At 32.6% G+C, this 15,433-nt stretch overlaps 3 protein-coding genes across 3 annotated transcripts; 1 reads left to right on the top strand and 2 right to left on the bottom strand.

Moving 5' to 3' along the window:
• The first annotated feature begins 45 nt into the window (after nucleotides 1-45).
• LOC116773608 (nudC domain-containing protein 3) lies at nucleotides 46-3,499 on the top strand. The gene is made up of 5 exons (XM_032666094.2): nucleotides 46-264; nucleotides 336-742; nucleotides 1,268-1,447; nucleotides 1,551-1,666; nucleotides 1,959-3,499. Exons 1-5 carry the CDS (start codon nucleotides 152-154, stop codon nucleotides 2,109-2,111), a joined length of 969 nt encoding a protein of 322 aa, XP_032521985.1. The 5' UTR covers nucleotides 46-151; the 3' UTR covers nucleotides 2,112-3,499.
• On the bottom strand, nucleotides 2,118-3,706 carry LOC116773598 (zinc-type alcohol dehydrogenase-like protein SERP1785). Its single transcript, XM_032666082.2, has one exon. It carries the CDS (start codon nucleotides 3,704-3,706, stop codon nucleotides 2,603-2,605), a length of 1,104 nt encoding a protein of 367 aa, XP_032521973.2. The 3' UTR covers nucleotides 2,118-2,602.
• Nucleotides 3,707-4,310: 604 nt separating this feature from the next.
• Nucleotides 4,311-15,045, bottom strand: LOC116772017 (TBC1 domain family member 16). The gene is made up of 7 exons (XM_032664043.2): nucleotides 13,983-15,045; nucleotides 9,899-10,095; nucleotides 8,527-9,028; nucleotides 8,103-8,247; nucleotides 7,308-7,414; nucleotides 6,290-6,471; nucleotides 4,311-5,992 (listed from the first exon to the last, which is right to left on the bottom strand). The coding sequence occupies exons 1-7, from the start codon at nucleotides 14,846-14,848 to the stop codon at nucleotides 5,799-5,801; spliced, it is 2,193 nt and encodes a 730-aa protein (XP_032519934.1). The 5' UTR covers nucleotides 14,849-15,045; the 3' UTR covers nucleotides 4,311-5,798.
• Between the last annotated feature and the right edge of the window lie 388 nt (nucleotides 15,046-15,433).

Genomic DNA, 15,433 nt, shown 5'->3' with positions numbered 1-15,433 from the left:
ACTGTCTATATTTATGAACTTATTCTTATGTCACTACTCATATCTTGGTAGACAGTTGTCAATAGAAGAATGATTGTTACACCGGTTTTGTTGTGAACTTTTGAGAATAATAAATAATAATTCATATTGTTTAATTGTTATAAACGACACAATGTCAGAAGTGAATGAATTTAGTAAATATGACGATGTTTTGACATCAATATTAGTAAATGAGAAGTCAATATTAGGATTTTTATCTGCAATATTTAATTTCCTAGCAAGACGGTATTTATTTATTGTTAATTTTATTAATATTACAACTTTTTGTTAACAAACTAATAAATCTTTTATTACAGAACTGATTTTTATTATGTTCCTGAAGGACCTTACGAGAATATGGGCTTTCCACCAGGTGTAGCTGAAGAACTGGTGCTTAAGGTGGTGCGTAAATGTGATCCAAAAGGGTGGACTGACAGCACTAAATCTGCAGATATTAACAACGAAATCATGTGTTCAACGGTTGCCCAGGAAGTAGAAATTGCTGCGGAAGAGGATGACTCATCACAGGAGTCTAATAAGCCTGATTCAGAATCACAACTTGGGGAAATGAATCAAGGAGATAACATAGTCGGATCAAAAGATGACAGATCTGTCTTCCCAGAAGACTATGAACCACCATACATTCCAGTACAAAAGAGCAGTGAGTCTTATAATGGAGCTATACAAGAAAAATACTCCTGGGCACAGACTATTGCTGATTTAGGTAAGAGTGATTATGATTTCATTGGATATATATATCAGGAGAGTTTTATGCACATTACTATACACAATTATCACTAAAATACTTCATTATAACTATTCCAACTTCAATGTATTCAATAGTAGTATATTATCACCCAAAATATGTGGTATTTCTAGTTTTGGATTTCTCACTTATGTTGATAATATGATGTAAGAAGATTTATGAATGAAAAACTGGTAACACTAAATCAGGGATTCCCAAAATTATTATGTTTACTGTCCACTTTGAGAATAAATTATTTTTTAGCACCCCCATTTTGAAACCTACTGAAAAACCACTATTACTTATCCTAGCTAAATGAAATTGCGACCCCCAGGCCTCTACACAACACCCCCATTATTTTTCTGGGTTCCTGTTTTTTAGAACTGCAGTACCCACAAGGGGGCTTTATCACCCACTTTGGGAAAGTCTGCCCTAGATGAAGTATCTCTAGACGAACTACTTAGAGTATGTTAATATAACACAAGTTAAACATTTCATTCACAGATGTAACACTCAAATTACCACCAGATATAAAGCCAAAAGGATTAAAAGTTACAATAAATCCTGGAGATGTTTCCGTTTCTTACGGCAATAATGTAATCATCAAAGATTCTCTCCCATATAAGATTAAGACTATGGAGAGCTTTTGGAGTGTGAGTGAAGGGAAGATGTTAATTCATTTAGGTAAATACATTTTTTATTAAGTTTTTGGTAATTTATTAACCAAATATTATAATTTATGAAGATTTTTCATAATAAGAGATATTTTTTAAAACTATTCATCCAGAAAAGGTACAAGAGAGATGGTGGAACAAATTTCTTGCCGGAGAAGAGGAGATAGACCTATCTAAAATTGATTGTTCAAGACCTTTGGATGATCTGCCAGAAGATCATGTCGCCAAGGTATTGTATAATTTTGTATGAATAAAATAATGCAATAATTATTATATTTTTTGTCTCTGATTTTGTCTCATCCACCTGTTATCATATTATCTGATCACCAAAATATTGGTAGTCTGTAGATATAAAATACTAATAAAAAAAACCATAGTAAAACTTAGTCTCATTTCAATATAATTATTTATTTTGTTTATTTTATTTACCTTTCAAGATAGTAACTAACCTTTGAAGTCATACCGCAATAATATTTTTTTTATTGTGATCAACTAACTATTATTTCATTTTTTTCAAATAGGTAAGAGAACTGCAATGGAATCAGGAGCAAAAGATGAAAGGCCTTCCGACTAGTGATGAAATAAGAAATATTGAAATCCTCAAAAAGGCCTGGAATGCAGAGGGATCTCCCTTCAAAGGAACAGAATTTAACCCTAATGTACTCAAAAAATAAACTATATTAGCTGATATAATAATACTGATAGCATTTATTTGCTACGATATAATTATTATATTTACTTCCTAAAATAAAAAATATCTTTCCAAGCTTCTACATCCCTTTTTAAGCTGTAGCTCAAGCATTTTCTAGTTATTATAGTAATCTGAATATCTGTTGTTATTATATACTAACATAACAAGCTTTGTCCTCGGTATTTCCATAAATTCTCAGTAACACAATGTTTTATATAAAGTCAACCGAGGACTAATTTTTAACTTATTAAGTGGAAATCTACAACTAGAATATTTAAACTTTTCCGATTGAGAACTAATAAGTTAATGAAATGTTTTTGAAGTACATAGTTGTAGTTGTTAAACTAGTTTTGATTTTGTTAAGTGACTGTAGTTAAAAATAGGGAGGAATCCAGAATATTGATTAAAAAAATTTTGGTAGTAAATAAAATGTTTTTTATCTAATAGTTTGCTTCAATTTTCACTGATGGCTGATTAGAATCCGGAAAGCACAACTTTACCAATCATTCGTTTACTTTCCAATAATTTATGTGCCTCTTTTAGATTGTCAGCATTAATTGGTGAAAGCACTTTGGTAACAGTACTTTTTAAGATTCCACTGTCTAACATCTTTGACACCTCCTGCAAGATCTCATGATGCCTGAACATATCCTCCGTTTCATATTTAATTCTAGTTAACATCATTTCAGAAACCAGTGTGATGCTTTTGTCTTTCAAAGGTTTCAAATCAATCAGGCCGCTGCTATCGACAATCAAGCAAATTTTACCTTGCGGCTTAATAGCTTTCATCATTGTGTCCCAGTATGGGTAAGGATCATAATTAACCATAATGAAGTCGACCTCTTTAAAACCCTTCTCTTCTAGCTGTGGTAATAAATCTTTAGTATGGTTGAGAACAAAATGGGAACCATGTTCCAAGGTATACATTTCTGTCTCATTTCTTGATGCAGTGCCAATCACTTTAAGACCTAAATTATTAGCCAATTGTGAAGCTACAGCTCCAACCCCTCCTGCACTATTGATGATTAACAAAGATTTACCGGCATCATTTTTGGACAACATTAGACGATCAAACAATGACTCGTAAGCTGTGACAGCTGTTAAAGGCATGGCTGCTGCTTCTTCAAATGTCAGATTTTTGGGTTTTGAACCTACCATGATCTCATTAAGTGCAACATATTGTGCATTGGAACCATTTTTCCTTAAATCTCCAGTGAAAAATACAGGGTCACCAATATTAAATATTTTACAACCGTCACCTCTTCCAACAACAGTGCCTGAACCATCCCAACCTAATATTCGAGGGCTAGTTTCAATAATGGGTTTCGGGGATCGTAGTTTTGTGTCAATAGGATTCACCGAGATCGCTTTCACTTCCACCAAAACCTCGTCTTTTTTAATCATGGGAAGATTTAATTCTAAATCCAACAAACAGTTTGGGTCAGTCAGAGGCAGATATTTATATAAGCCTACGGCTTTCATAGTTTTCGGTAAATTTTTAGCCATAGTAAAAAATGGTGAATATTCCGAAGTAATTAAGATAAGAACACTGTATACTATAAAAGAACTTACGAGCATTCGTATCGAACAGTTAATGAAATAATATTTAAACTTTATTATCTTTTACAGATAAAATTATCAAATTCTGTATATGCAATAAATGAAAAATATCTATAAAAGAAGTATTTTATATCTTATTTACGATTATATAATTCCACTTCAAAGAAGAATATATGTAACGAACTGCTAATCGGAATACTGAGTAGTAACAAATAATGAAATAAATGATAAAATGTCACTTATGAAATGACATTTACAAAAGTAAAGTAAAAATCTACGTGATAAACAGTTAGTAGCCCATGACAAAATTAATCAAAATGATTTTTTAGGCAAGATTCTAAATCATTAAAAGGAAAAATAATGTGTAAAATATTGTTAGTGGTTACAGTCACCAAAAATAAAATAGATTTTATTAAATAAGGAATATGGCCACAGATAAAAAATAATGCAAAAAATACTTTTTTTTTCATGACGGCATGTGAAGTACTAAGTTAGTGCTTACAAATAACATTAACTGAAGGCGATGATCAAGACAATAAAAAAAAAGGATTTTTAGTGTTTGACGTTAATTTATATAACTAATACTAATAAGATCCGATTTTTGGAAAATAAAAAAAGTAAATCTGCAGATTCGATTTAATTACATTTCCATATATCTATAAATACGACTATGATGGTATATCAATATCGCTGTTATTTTATTTTCAAGCAGATCAATATATATCACAGAATATAACAATTCACACGGTGCCACAAAAATATGTACCATCGCTTTGGCCTTATAATTTTATACAAAGGGTCTAACGCAAATGAATATAAAATAAGCTCAATCTTAAAACTATACAATAAATACAGATAGGTTTAAATGCAACTGATCCTTTTTCCAATAACAGAACATATTTAAATTTGTTTTATCTAACACCTTCTATAACATTAACAAAGTTATGTCAATTATTAATATTTAACATTTATCCGCATTAATGGATGTTTGATACATGCAAGGCCTAAATTGAATTAAAAGAGGATACTCCAGTAGCCGGTCGACTTATTATAATTAGATAAAATAATTCTGGATAACATTCCATTTAATATATTTTCTACCACGATGGGTCTTAAGCCGCCCAGGTACTTAAACTATGTTACATGAATAATTAGGCAGGTACAATGTTTCGCATTTTGACAAATATATATTTTAATATGTTTTGAACACATCGGATAACTTTCCTGATATGTTAAATTTACAATAACCAAAAAAATATCAGTTCAACATTTTTAGAAATAATTTCAATTATTTTTTATACAACAAACAGAAAAACTATATCAAACACATACTGGCCATTTTTAATTACATATGTATATGGCGTGACGTGACGCGACGTGACGTGTATATGGCAACATTTTATAAATGACTTTTGGGATACAGATATCAGTGAATAATAGGTAATATTTTTAAATATTTTATTTACCTACGACCGTTTTGATACAAGAAATTCAATACATCCAACACCTATGTCAATAACAATACTAGTTTTGTTTAAAACTTAAATTATATTTTGTAGCGTATTATAATCGAATAATTTGACTAGTTTATAATAACCACCTATTAAATATCTTAGCTCTCAGAGTTTACTTGTTTTTTAAATTTGTAACAAATGCTTTTCTCTGATAATATTGAATGATAATCAACCTATGAAATTTTCTTCCTTATATGATAGATTAATTTAACAATAATATACCCATAAAATATTTAACAGTTGGGTATATTTTATATTTAATAAATTATATAACACAACGAAAATGTAATGGTTACTAATAGTTTTTATCATCAATTGCTCAGTAATACTTTTTCATATAATGCTTGAAGTAAAAGCCGTAAGTATCCGAAAATAACGTATGTACAAATACGTTAGTTGAATGTATGAATATTTTTTTTATAAACCTGAACTAAATGACTCGATAAAAGTCCGCGTTGAAATAAATTAAAACATATTATCATTTTTAACCCTTTTCAAATTTGGAATGTTATAAAAACCTGTTTAACAAAATTTGAAGCTTGAACGCATTCAAATTTAAATTTCGAATGCTATCATATTATAGCTAATTTTTTTATTCACTGCACTACGTATTGGCAAAGGTCGTGCGCGCCGGTGCATTCGATGCTGGGGCGGTGTGTGGAGTCCCATATCCCGGGGCCGCAGCGCTGGCACATACCAGCCAGAGTGCAGGGTATGCGGACTAGTTGGCGGAACTGATGGAGGAGACCACGGGCCTTGCGGAGAATGTCACGACCGTTCATGTACATCGCTGTTTATATGACATAATTTAAAGTTCAGTTATTCTATTTATGATTTGATGGCTTAAAAAAACAAATAAAAGGCGGTACACGATTAAAAATATATAATGCAGACAGTTGAGGAACTTTTATCAAGAGACTTATAGACTGGAAGATTTTCTGATAAAGTATATTGAATAGTCAAAGTAGATCACTTTAAGGATTCTCGTGTATTAAAATGCGAATGGACATCTTATTTATTTATGTATTTTTTTGCAAAGTATTTTTGGTAACTATATAACATTTCTAGTACTTTTTCCTCCACTAACCCAGTGAGCTGAAGTGTAACAGCATCTCGTCTGTGTTGAGGTCCTGAGCGATGACGTCATCCGCGTACACCGCTAGTATGGCGAGACAGAGGAACAAGTGGAAGTAGTCGGTCTGATAGTTGGACCAGCAGGCCTCCCACATGCGCAGGGCAACCGCCTCAGTAAACTCACGCTTGAAGCACCTGTTGGAGTTTAATAATGATTTTTCTTGGTATATTTCGTGCTGGCAACCCTAGCTTGTGGGTAGTCATAGCTACTACTATAACAGGACCAGTTTTATTATGGTCTTTATACTTGAAACGACATGTTTGTTTGGATGGTATGTACATAAAGTGTTATAATATATATTTAATCAATACACTATTTTCAGAGGTTCGGTATCCTAAACATTTTTTATTATTTTCATTGTTGGACACGTGTCATGAGTGAGAATAAGTAACGTGTTAAAAACAACGGGACCGGTTTCATTTGAATCGTTTTTTAAATGAAACTAGTATTGTTCGGATTTACTACGCGGATTTTATTATTTAAAAACTACATAATCCCGACGTTTCGGTTACTTTGCAGCAACCGTGATCACGGGCAGACGAGGAGGTTTTTTAGCCTAAAAAGAAATCTACATATTTCGTGATCAAACACAAGATTGTAGTATTATTATTGAAATCAGTGTTGCTGGTTGGAAAGAAAGTTATATGAAAACATTTTATAATATATAATACTATTTGACTGTAGCGAACCACTAACTTAAGTCCTGAAACAGTAATAAAAAATAATGAGAGTCATAATTTTAAACATGGTAGTTTTAATTTTTTTTTTTTTTGGTAATTTTAATGTTTAGGAAAATTAATAGAAATAATTATTATCCTTTAGAACATAAAACCTTATAAAATATTCCTTTATTCTACATTAGTTAGAAAAATAAATATTATTAAGATTTATACGTCAATGAAAGTGTCAAACATATATATTTTGTATTCCTGCCATAAACTGCCATATTTAATAAGTAAAACCTTCTTACAGTAAAATCCATCGGTGACAGAATAGTAATTCCATAGCGTCCACGTGTTTCTCGAGGTGTTTGTAAAAGTGTGGCAACATTATCCGTATCAGCTCCCGAAGATAGCTCTGAAATTAAATATTTAATAATATTTTTGTATCTACCATAACTTCAAGGCTTTATGAAAGTCAGACAAGTGGATTATTTTGGATAAAGTCATCGATTCATCCATTCATCATCATATAACATCATTATATAACCTAGCGAGGATACTGGAATTTTGTAAAATCAGTATGAATGCCTAAAGAGATAAGAAATTTGGGTATTACGATTTGTTTTTGGTTTTTTACGATTTAATTTTTTCAATAACGGTCCATCCCTATATTTAATACTCTATGGTTTTAATATCAAACAATTAGTACTTGACCGTTTTATCAATAGGTATTTAGCAAACCCAAGTGGACAGCAAATAAACAAAACAAACAAATAAGCTGTGTTTGTTTGGTTTGATTATAAATATACTATTTTTTGCCCGCGACTTCGTCTGCGTCAATTTCAGATTTAGAAATGTCACCAGGCGAACTCTGTTCTGTATTGAAGGCAGTAAGTAAGTAGATTTTGTATAGAATTAAGTTTTTTCTTTTTCTATCGAGCGGGTTGAAAATCCTATGTCCGTGTCCCGATTCTAAACTATCTCCTTCACCAATTTTCAGGCAAATCCGTACAGCCGTTCTTGAGTTATAAATGTTGAAATTACCACGACTTTTTTTATGTATAAGGTAATGTTTGTTAGTCGACAGTCCGTGGTATTCTTACCAAGTTATTGTCCATATCATTGTCTGTGGGTGTACACACGAAGATCGCTCGCTGCATCAGACCCACGAAGCACCAGAACGCCTCAGATTCACATTTGATCTCACACAAAACAGGCGCCAACAGATCGCTCATGCCTTGAGAATATCTGTAATAATTGTGTCTCACAAAGTATTAATTATAAACATATATTTTTATGTTAGTTTTACTTAATACTTTTTAAAATTTATCTTAAAACTCCCTAAAATTCTCGTATTTATTTGGGACCACATTTATGAATTCAGACCATATAATCATAAAAAAATTATTGGTATTACAAAAGATGCTCATAATTTTAAGTTATGAAACAAATTATAACTATAAATTACATAATAACAATAGTAATAGAGGTTTGTGTATAATATTAACTTTATAACACCCAACTCACCCCAGCGCCGGGTTGTACACGGCGTAGTTGAGTAAGATGTTCTTCATAATTTCTATGTTATAGTTATTTTCACCAGCAAAGAACGGGTTCCCTCTGTCGGTTCTGACAACGTCCTTCTCTATGACACTCTGCACCGTCTTCCAAAACACCGCGTGCTGTTCCGGCGTCATCTTCTCCAGGCGCCTCCTCGTGATCTCGTGGTACTCTCTAGTTCTTATTTGTAGTATCATATCTCTTTCCTCGAAAGTTGAGTTATACGGATAGCAGTGCAGCAGGAAACGCCACACCTCCCTCCTCAACTCTTTATCGAGGCCTCCAAAGAAAACACATTTCCGTAAGAACAAATCATCCTCTATGATGCCCTTGTCGTTCATTATCTTCCCATAGAACAGTTCAGGTGTTATTTTAGGGACCTTGTCTTCTTCGGGATGCTGTTCGAACTTCTGCACTTCTGGTCGACAAACCATGAAATGACGTAACGGCGTCTCAGGATCTTCAGATCCTAAAGACAGAAAGGGTACAATAAATACGATAGCTATTAATCAATTCTAACATAACTCATCTGGCCATCTGAAACGAAGTTAGGAATAATTGAGTTCGGCCAAAAAAAAAACGTTTGAATATCTCTTCAAACGATTACTCGGAAAGAATAATTTAATTACAGCATGCATGTAATGCTATGGTATTATGATAACACGCTCAATGAATCACGACGCTTCACAGGTCAGATTACGCTTTACATCGATCTTATTAGTTAGTACATTATGCTATTTGGTTATTCGCTCTGTAATATGTTGTAATAGTTACTCGCATGTCAATGTTACTTTTATTGCATGCATTGGAACTAGTGCATTATCTTTCCGACTCCATCCGACTCATATTTATGAGAAGGTTTGTATAAGTCGGTAGGTGGAATCCGCGACTTGATCCGCGCTATTTGATATTGTAATAAAAATTTTTCTATGCGCAATAGGAAGGATCACTGAACTTTTAGTGCATACAAAAATCGTTGTTTATACAATAAAATATTTGATATAATGACTTAAATTTCATATTAAAACAAATTATCGCCATATTACCCATAAAAAAGCAAACATTGAAAAATTTATTTATTCATTAATTTTGTCGTGATGAGACAACTGAAGACCTTATAGAGGTCTATCATTAATTGTTTTGATTGCATTAATACTACATTTTGAAAGGCTTCCTTAGCTTTTTAAGAGACACACGGGCTTTAGCCTAGTACTTTAACCCCATGTTAGGCCTGGAGGTACAGAAGATCACACATCACAAGGATGTCTCTAACTTAAGCCTGCTTCTAAATCTTTGAAGCTTCTTAAAAACATCCTAGGACTACTATCACAAATATTACCTGGAGTTAATTTAATATTGTGCAGCAGTGTATGCCATCGATGCAGCACTTGAGCCAGATGATCCAACCCGCCGTGGTGGAAGTGGAGTATCTTATACTGGGACTCCCGAGACGCAACCACCAGCTGTCCGCAGGTGTAGTTGTCGTCGTTAAAGAACAAACGCAACGAACGCATCTGACTCAGATCTACGGAAAACCTACAATAGTGAAAGGAAAATGAAAATTATATATATATGTAGCAATTAAATATGAATGATTTCATTACAAAATAGACTCAAATAAAATAGTCGGAATAGACTTAGAAAAACAAACTCCTAAAGAAAAAGGAAATGATAGGTCTTTGTTTACTCATTATAAGTATGCAGTACATTATAATGTTCTGCAATAACTCACTCAGGATTCCTATTTTAACGAAAATGATTTAGCTGTTATTTAACTATATAAATAAATCTGTCCAAATATGAAATAATATCGAAGTAAAGTGAGAACATACATTCGAATTGCAATTTAAAAAAGATACACAGAATACGTAAAATATGACTAGATCAGGGGCGCGCACAAATATTTGGGGTAGGGTAAGCAGAATATTGACCACAGCAGAATCGCCTTGCGGGCCCTGTGGCTTAGCAGAAGAGCGGCGCGTGGGACAACCCGTGGGGTTTTAGTCGGTAGTGCGTCCTTATCAGGACGAGGGTCCGACATAACTCCTCTTTCTTCCTCCCCAAGCAAGAGAGTATGCATTAAGCATTTCCCCCCGAGAAAAAAAAAAGGTAAGCAGAATATATATTTAAAAAAAAAAAACAATTGTCATCATAATTTCCTCCTCTATCATCTTAATCATAATTCTTATGACATATTAAATGTCGGTAAACAATAGTATTGCGTAGAGTATGATTAAAAGTATGTAAGGCTGAAATAAACAATGTGGGTTTTGTTGTTTTATGGGTAAGCCGTCAGGTAAGCAATGCTTATTAGAATATATGGTGTGCACGCCACTGGACTAGATGGTGTGTAAATTTTTAGAAGTCATTTTAAGTTATTAACATTCAAGTGAATTAAATAATATAATAACTAATACCAAATTCTTATTGAGGATAAGCCATATAAATAATATTTCCAGTAATGACAAAAATGATCTTACAAGGCACCGTTCCTTAAGTCACGTCGACATCTGTGGGAATGTTTGGTGATAATTGGAGAAATTCCTTTACTCGCAGGAATTTAATATTATTGAAATATTTCTATAAAAATATATTGGATGATGTCAGGGGAAATTACTGCTATTTAATATATAAAATTTCTTTCTTTATTCCTATTTCAAACGAGACTGAATTATATATATTCAAATTAATTAATTACATTACATATTTTAAAGAGCCGTCAATTTGTTTTTAATTTTGAAACAAAATATTATCGGCAATTTCGTACAATCTTTGCGAAAACATTACATCTTAATCATAAGAATATATTGTGAGACCCACATTATTATATATGTATAAAATTATAAAATATATAAGATAGGCAACAATAAACAGATGGTAGAGCGAATTAATACTTTCTCAGTTCTTGAACCCATTTTTATGTAATAAGTGTTTAAAAATCGCCGTTAATTTGAACGAACTCCAATAGAATTTTTTTAAATCGTAAGTATCATTAAAAATGTGTCATCTACCTAAAACTAGAGGAGAAAAATAAATCTTAAGTAATACAATATAAATAATTTAACATCTATATAAATTTCTTAGTACATATTAAAAAGATGGAAAGATTGTTTGTTTCGATGAAAGCACTCATCTCAAGAATTGACTTGTTCAGTTTAGAAAATTCTTTATGTATTTTATAGACCACTAATTTTTGCCCGCGACTTCGTCCGCGTAAATTTCAAATTTAGTAATCTATAGCTTTTACCCGTGACTTCGTCTGTATTAGATAGTTTTTTTGTATAGTAGTATGAAAAAACCTGAGCTGTACTTTTTTTTACGTATGTTTGAATTGTGCCGAGATGGGATGACTCCATACTAAATGTGATTGTCATAGGTTAGGTTAGCTTAATAAATTTTAAGAAGAAGATAAGTTACTGCAATACAATTTTATATACGATGTTTTTTGTTTTTCCTTCCGTAGCCAGAAAAGAAATTTTTCCCATGGGAATGCGTTGTTTTCCCGCGGTCAAAAGTAACTCATGTCCTTTCTTAAGTCTCAAACTATCTCCTTACCAAATTTAATTTAAATCTGTTCAGGAGTTTAGACGTAAAAGCGATCTTCCCACTTGAATTTTCCCATGAAAATGCGTCATTTTCCCGGGCTAAAAAGTAGCCTATGTCCTTTCTCGGGTATCAAAATATCTCCATACCAAATTTCGTGCAAATTGTTTCAGTAGTTTAGGCGTGATTGAGTAACAGACCGATAGACAGAGTTACTTTCGCATTTACAATATTAGTATGGATGAAAAGTAGCCACAGTATCTATATTATTATCCTTTAATTTCCTATGTATTGCCTATCAATAAAATAGTACATTGTTTCGTTGTTATATTCCATAAAAAACATTCGTGTAAGGGTAACCTCAAGACAAACAGGGTTACTTTCGGATTCATAATATTAGAATGGTAGTAGGGATATTGGCGATTTAAATAAGTCGGTAGGTACGAATCGAACGCGAGTAAAGCCACAGGCAACAGTATTAATAAAAATGACGAATTTTCAAGCAAACATTAATCTCCTCTATCAACCATTCTACGCCTTCTACCCTTTTTATTCGCTATAAAAAGTAGCCTATGTTCTTTCGTTTCTCATTAAGTGTCTAAATACAAAATTTCACTGTTATATTTCCAAAAATTTCGATTTTCCATACAAACATTCATCACCTGTTTTTACCCCAATTTTCTCCCCCAATTTTCGCTATAAAAAATAGCCTATGTTCTTTCATTCCTAATAAAGTGACTAAATACAAAGTTTCACTGTTACAGCTTTAAAAATGACGAATTTACATATGAACAGTCATCCCCTCTTTTAACCCAATCTCCCCCATTTTTTGCGATAAAAAGTAACCTATGTTGTTCCTCAGGGTCTATTCTATCTCTGTACCAAATTTCATCAAAATCGGTTCACTGGTTTAGGCGTGAAAGCGTAACAGACAGACAGAGTTACTTTCGCATTTATAATATTAGTATGGATTTATAAAAAAAGGCTATATGATATAAGGTAGACATCGAAATCACAAAAATAAAAAAAAAATCTAAATCAGAATACCTACTTTAAGTACTCTTTCTGGAAGGAAATAACTTTAAGCTAAATTTAGCTTTTATTAATAATATCATGATCTACCTCTTATTAATACGTAACTACGTACGTAAGTACTTATGCACTGAACCGTAAACAAATTTTCTTAAACAGATAATTATAACTGTCAGTTGAATGAATTCGAAGGACAAAGCTGGTGTTTTCACATCAGAGAAAATACTTTTTTTTTACGATTAATTCCTGTCAGACATATAATGAAGTCTTGACGTTGGACCAGCAGTAAACAACTAGCAATACGTATAAAAATATGTTATTATTATTTTACGTATTTAACAATCAAACTTTTTAGAACAATCTTCTTCCATTGCTGTATGCCCTGATTTAAAGTTAAATAACAGATCACGATTATACTAGTTTGCAAAAATATTACAATATGTTTATATTTTTTCGCACCTTTCTAAATGTTTTTAGGTGAACTCAATTTAAGAATACATACTATTTACTACTTGTATTCATAACGAACTAATCATAGAAAAAATCAGTACTTAAGAATTGTACTCTTATAAAAACTAATATATTTTATAAATAAAGGTGTACTTAAACGATGAGAATAATTCAAACCACGCTGAATACTAGGTCGCTTTTAATGGTTTTCGGAAGTAAAACGTCAAACTCTAAGTGGCTACAATTATCTCCATATTATGCTTCCAACGCCACAGGCCGCTACACTAAATCATTAAAACTTGACAGTAAAGATAATAGGGATGCAAATAAGGTCTTAATCCAACTGTTCCTACCTAGCTAGTTACATAATTTATAATTTTATGTAAATTTACACTCACCTTCGACATTTCAAAGGTTGTCGTCGTTGCGGTACGGGGGAACTGTGAATACTATCTGGGAATGCCAAGTTATGTTTTAGAGCTAAGAATTCGGGGGTGCTCATCCAGTTGGGATTCCCTTCGTCACAGGAACTCATAGACAAGGATCTCATAAAGCTCCCGGAAACGGAATCTGGCGTCAAATCGATATTTTCCACGTTGGGATTCGCGATTGTTATATTTACTGATGTCATAGACTGAGAACGGATGTGTTTCTCACTTTCACATATAGAATCCTTGGATTCGTCCTTATATAAAGAAACGAATACATCGTCCTTGCTGGAATCCATAGATTTTATGGTATGCTTAGAGCTGGATGATAAATCTTCCTGCGTCTCGTTTTGAGTATATCTCGTGTCACTGGATTTAATACTTTGTTTATCGGAATTCGAATTAAGGCTGGTTGTCTCAAAAGAGTCACAAAAAACATTGTTATTATATTTTCTATTTTTACCTTGTACCGATTTTTGAATCGGTATATCTTGAGGATTAGTTGGTTTAATACCACAACCTAATTCGTCGCTCGGACTTGTCTCTATAGCAGATGGACATTTCCTCAATGTAGAATTAGGGATCCAGTTAAGGAAAAGCGTTGGTCGCTTAGAATTATTGTGCTGATCTGTAAAAACCTTGGTAGTTATAGTTAAATAGCCAGGATGATGTACCACGTCCAATTCATGCCTCGCGACAGTCGGTGGATGGACGCACACGTTATTCTTACAAAACAAAATTTCATTATCAACGTAGTCCGGCAGCGGTTCGTTATCATCAAATTCGAGACCAAGGAAGTAACTCGATGCACGTTTTATGAGATCCGGCAGGGGCATTTTGATTTACATTTCACTCATAAATCCTTTACGACGACTCGGTGTTATCGCTCGCGTCAAACACATTTGACCGCGATTAGAGTACTACGCGCATGTAAACACCCACACAGTAATATTGATAATACGGTATTGATCGGTACGAAGTACGAACGGTGCGCACAAAATGTCAGCTGGGGCTGTGACATAACAAACTTGAATATCGACATTGCAGACACTCATTTTACCTATAGCCGGCTTACGGAAAAACATTACTTTTTGCAAAACCATTGAAATCAATAGAGTTAAAGACTTCATATTATATAAGTCTATTATTTAGGAGGCGTTTCTTTATTTGATGGGATAAATCAATATTACTTCTTTGTTCCTGGATTTAACTTTTTAATTGCTGGTCAAAAATCTACCTTTTGCACCTTTAAGTTTCTATTATATACATAATATATAATTTAATCTGTTTTTAATTGAGTATAGATAATATAGTAGAATTAAACGTAATGATAATGGATATTTAATTTTAAGGTAAGGATGTACGATATCAGATATTCATTTGGAATTATGAAATAACGAATATTTTATTTTTTTATATTT

This window comes from Danaus plexippus, chromosome 8 (assembly GCF_018135715.1).
Source record: "Danaus plexippus chromosome 8, MEX_DaPlex, whole genome shotgun sequence".
NCBI classification, from domain to species: domain Eukaryota; kingdom Metazoa; phylum Arthropoda; class Insecta; order Lepidoptera; family Nymphalidae; genus Danaus; species Danaus plexippus.
This window is presented reverse-complemented; position numbering and strand designations above follow the sequence as displayed.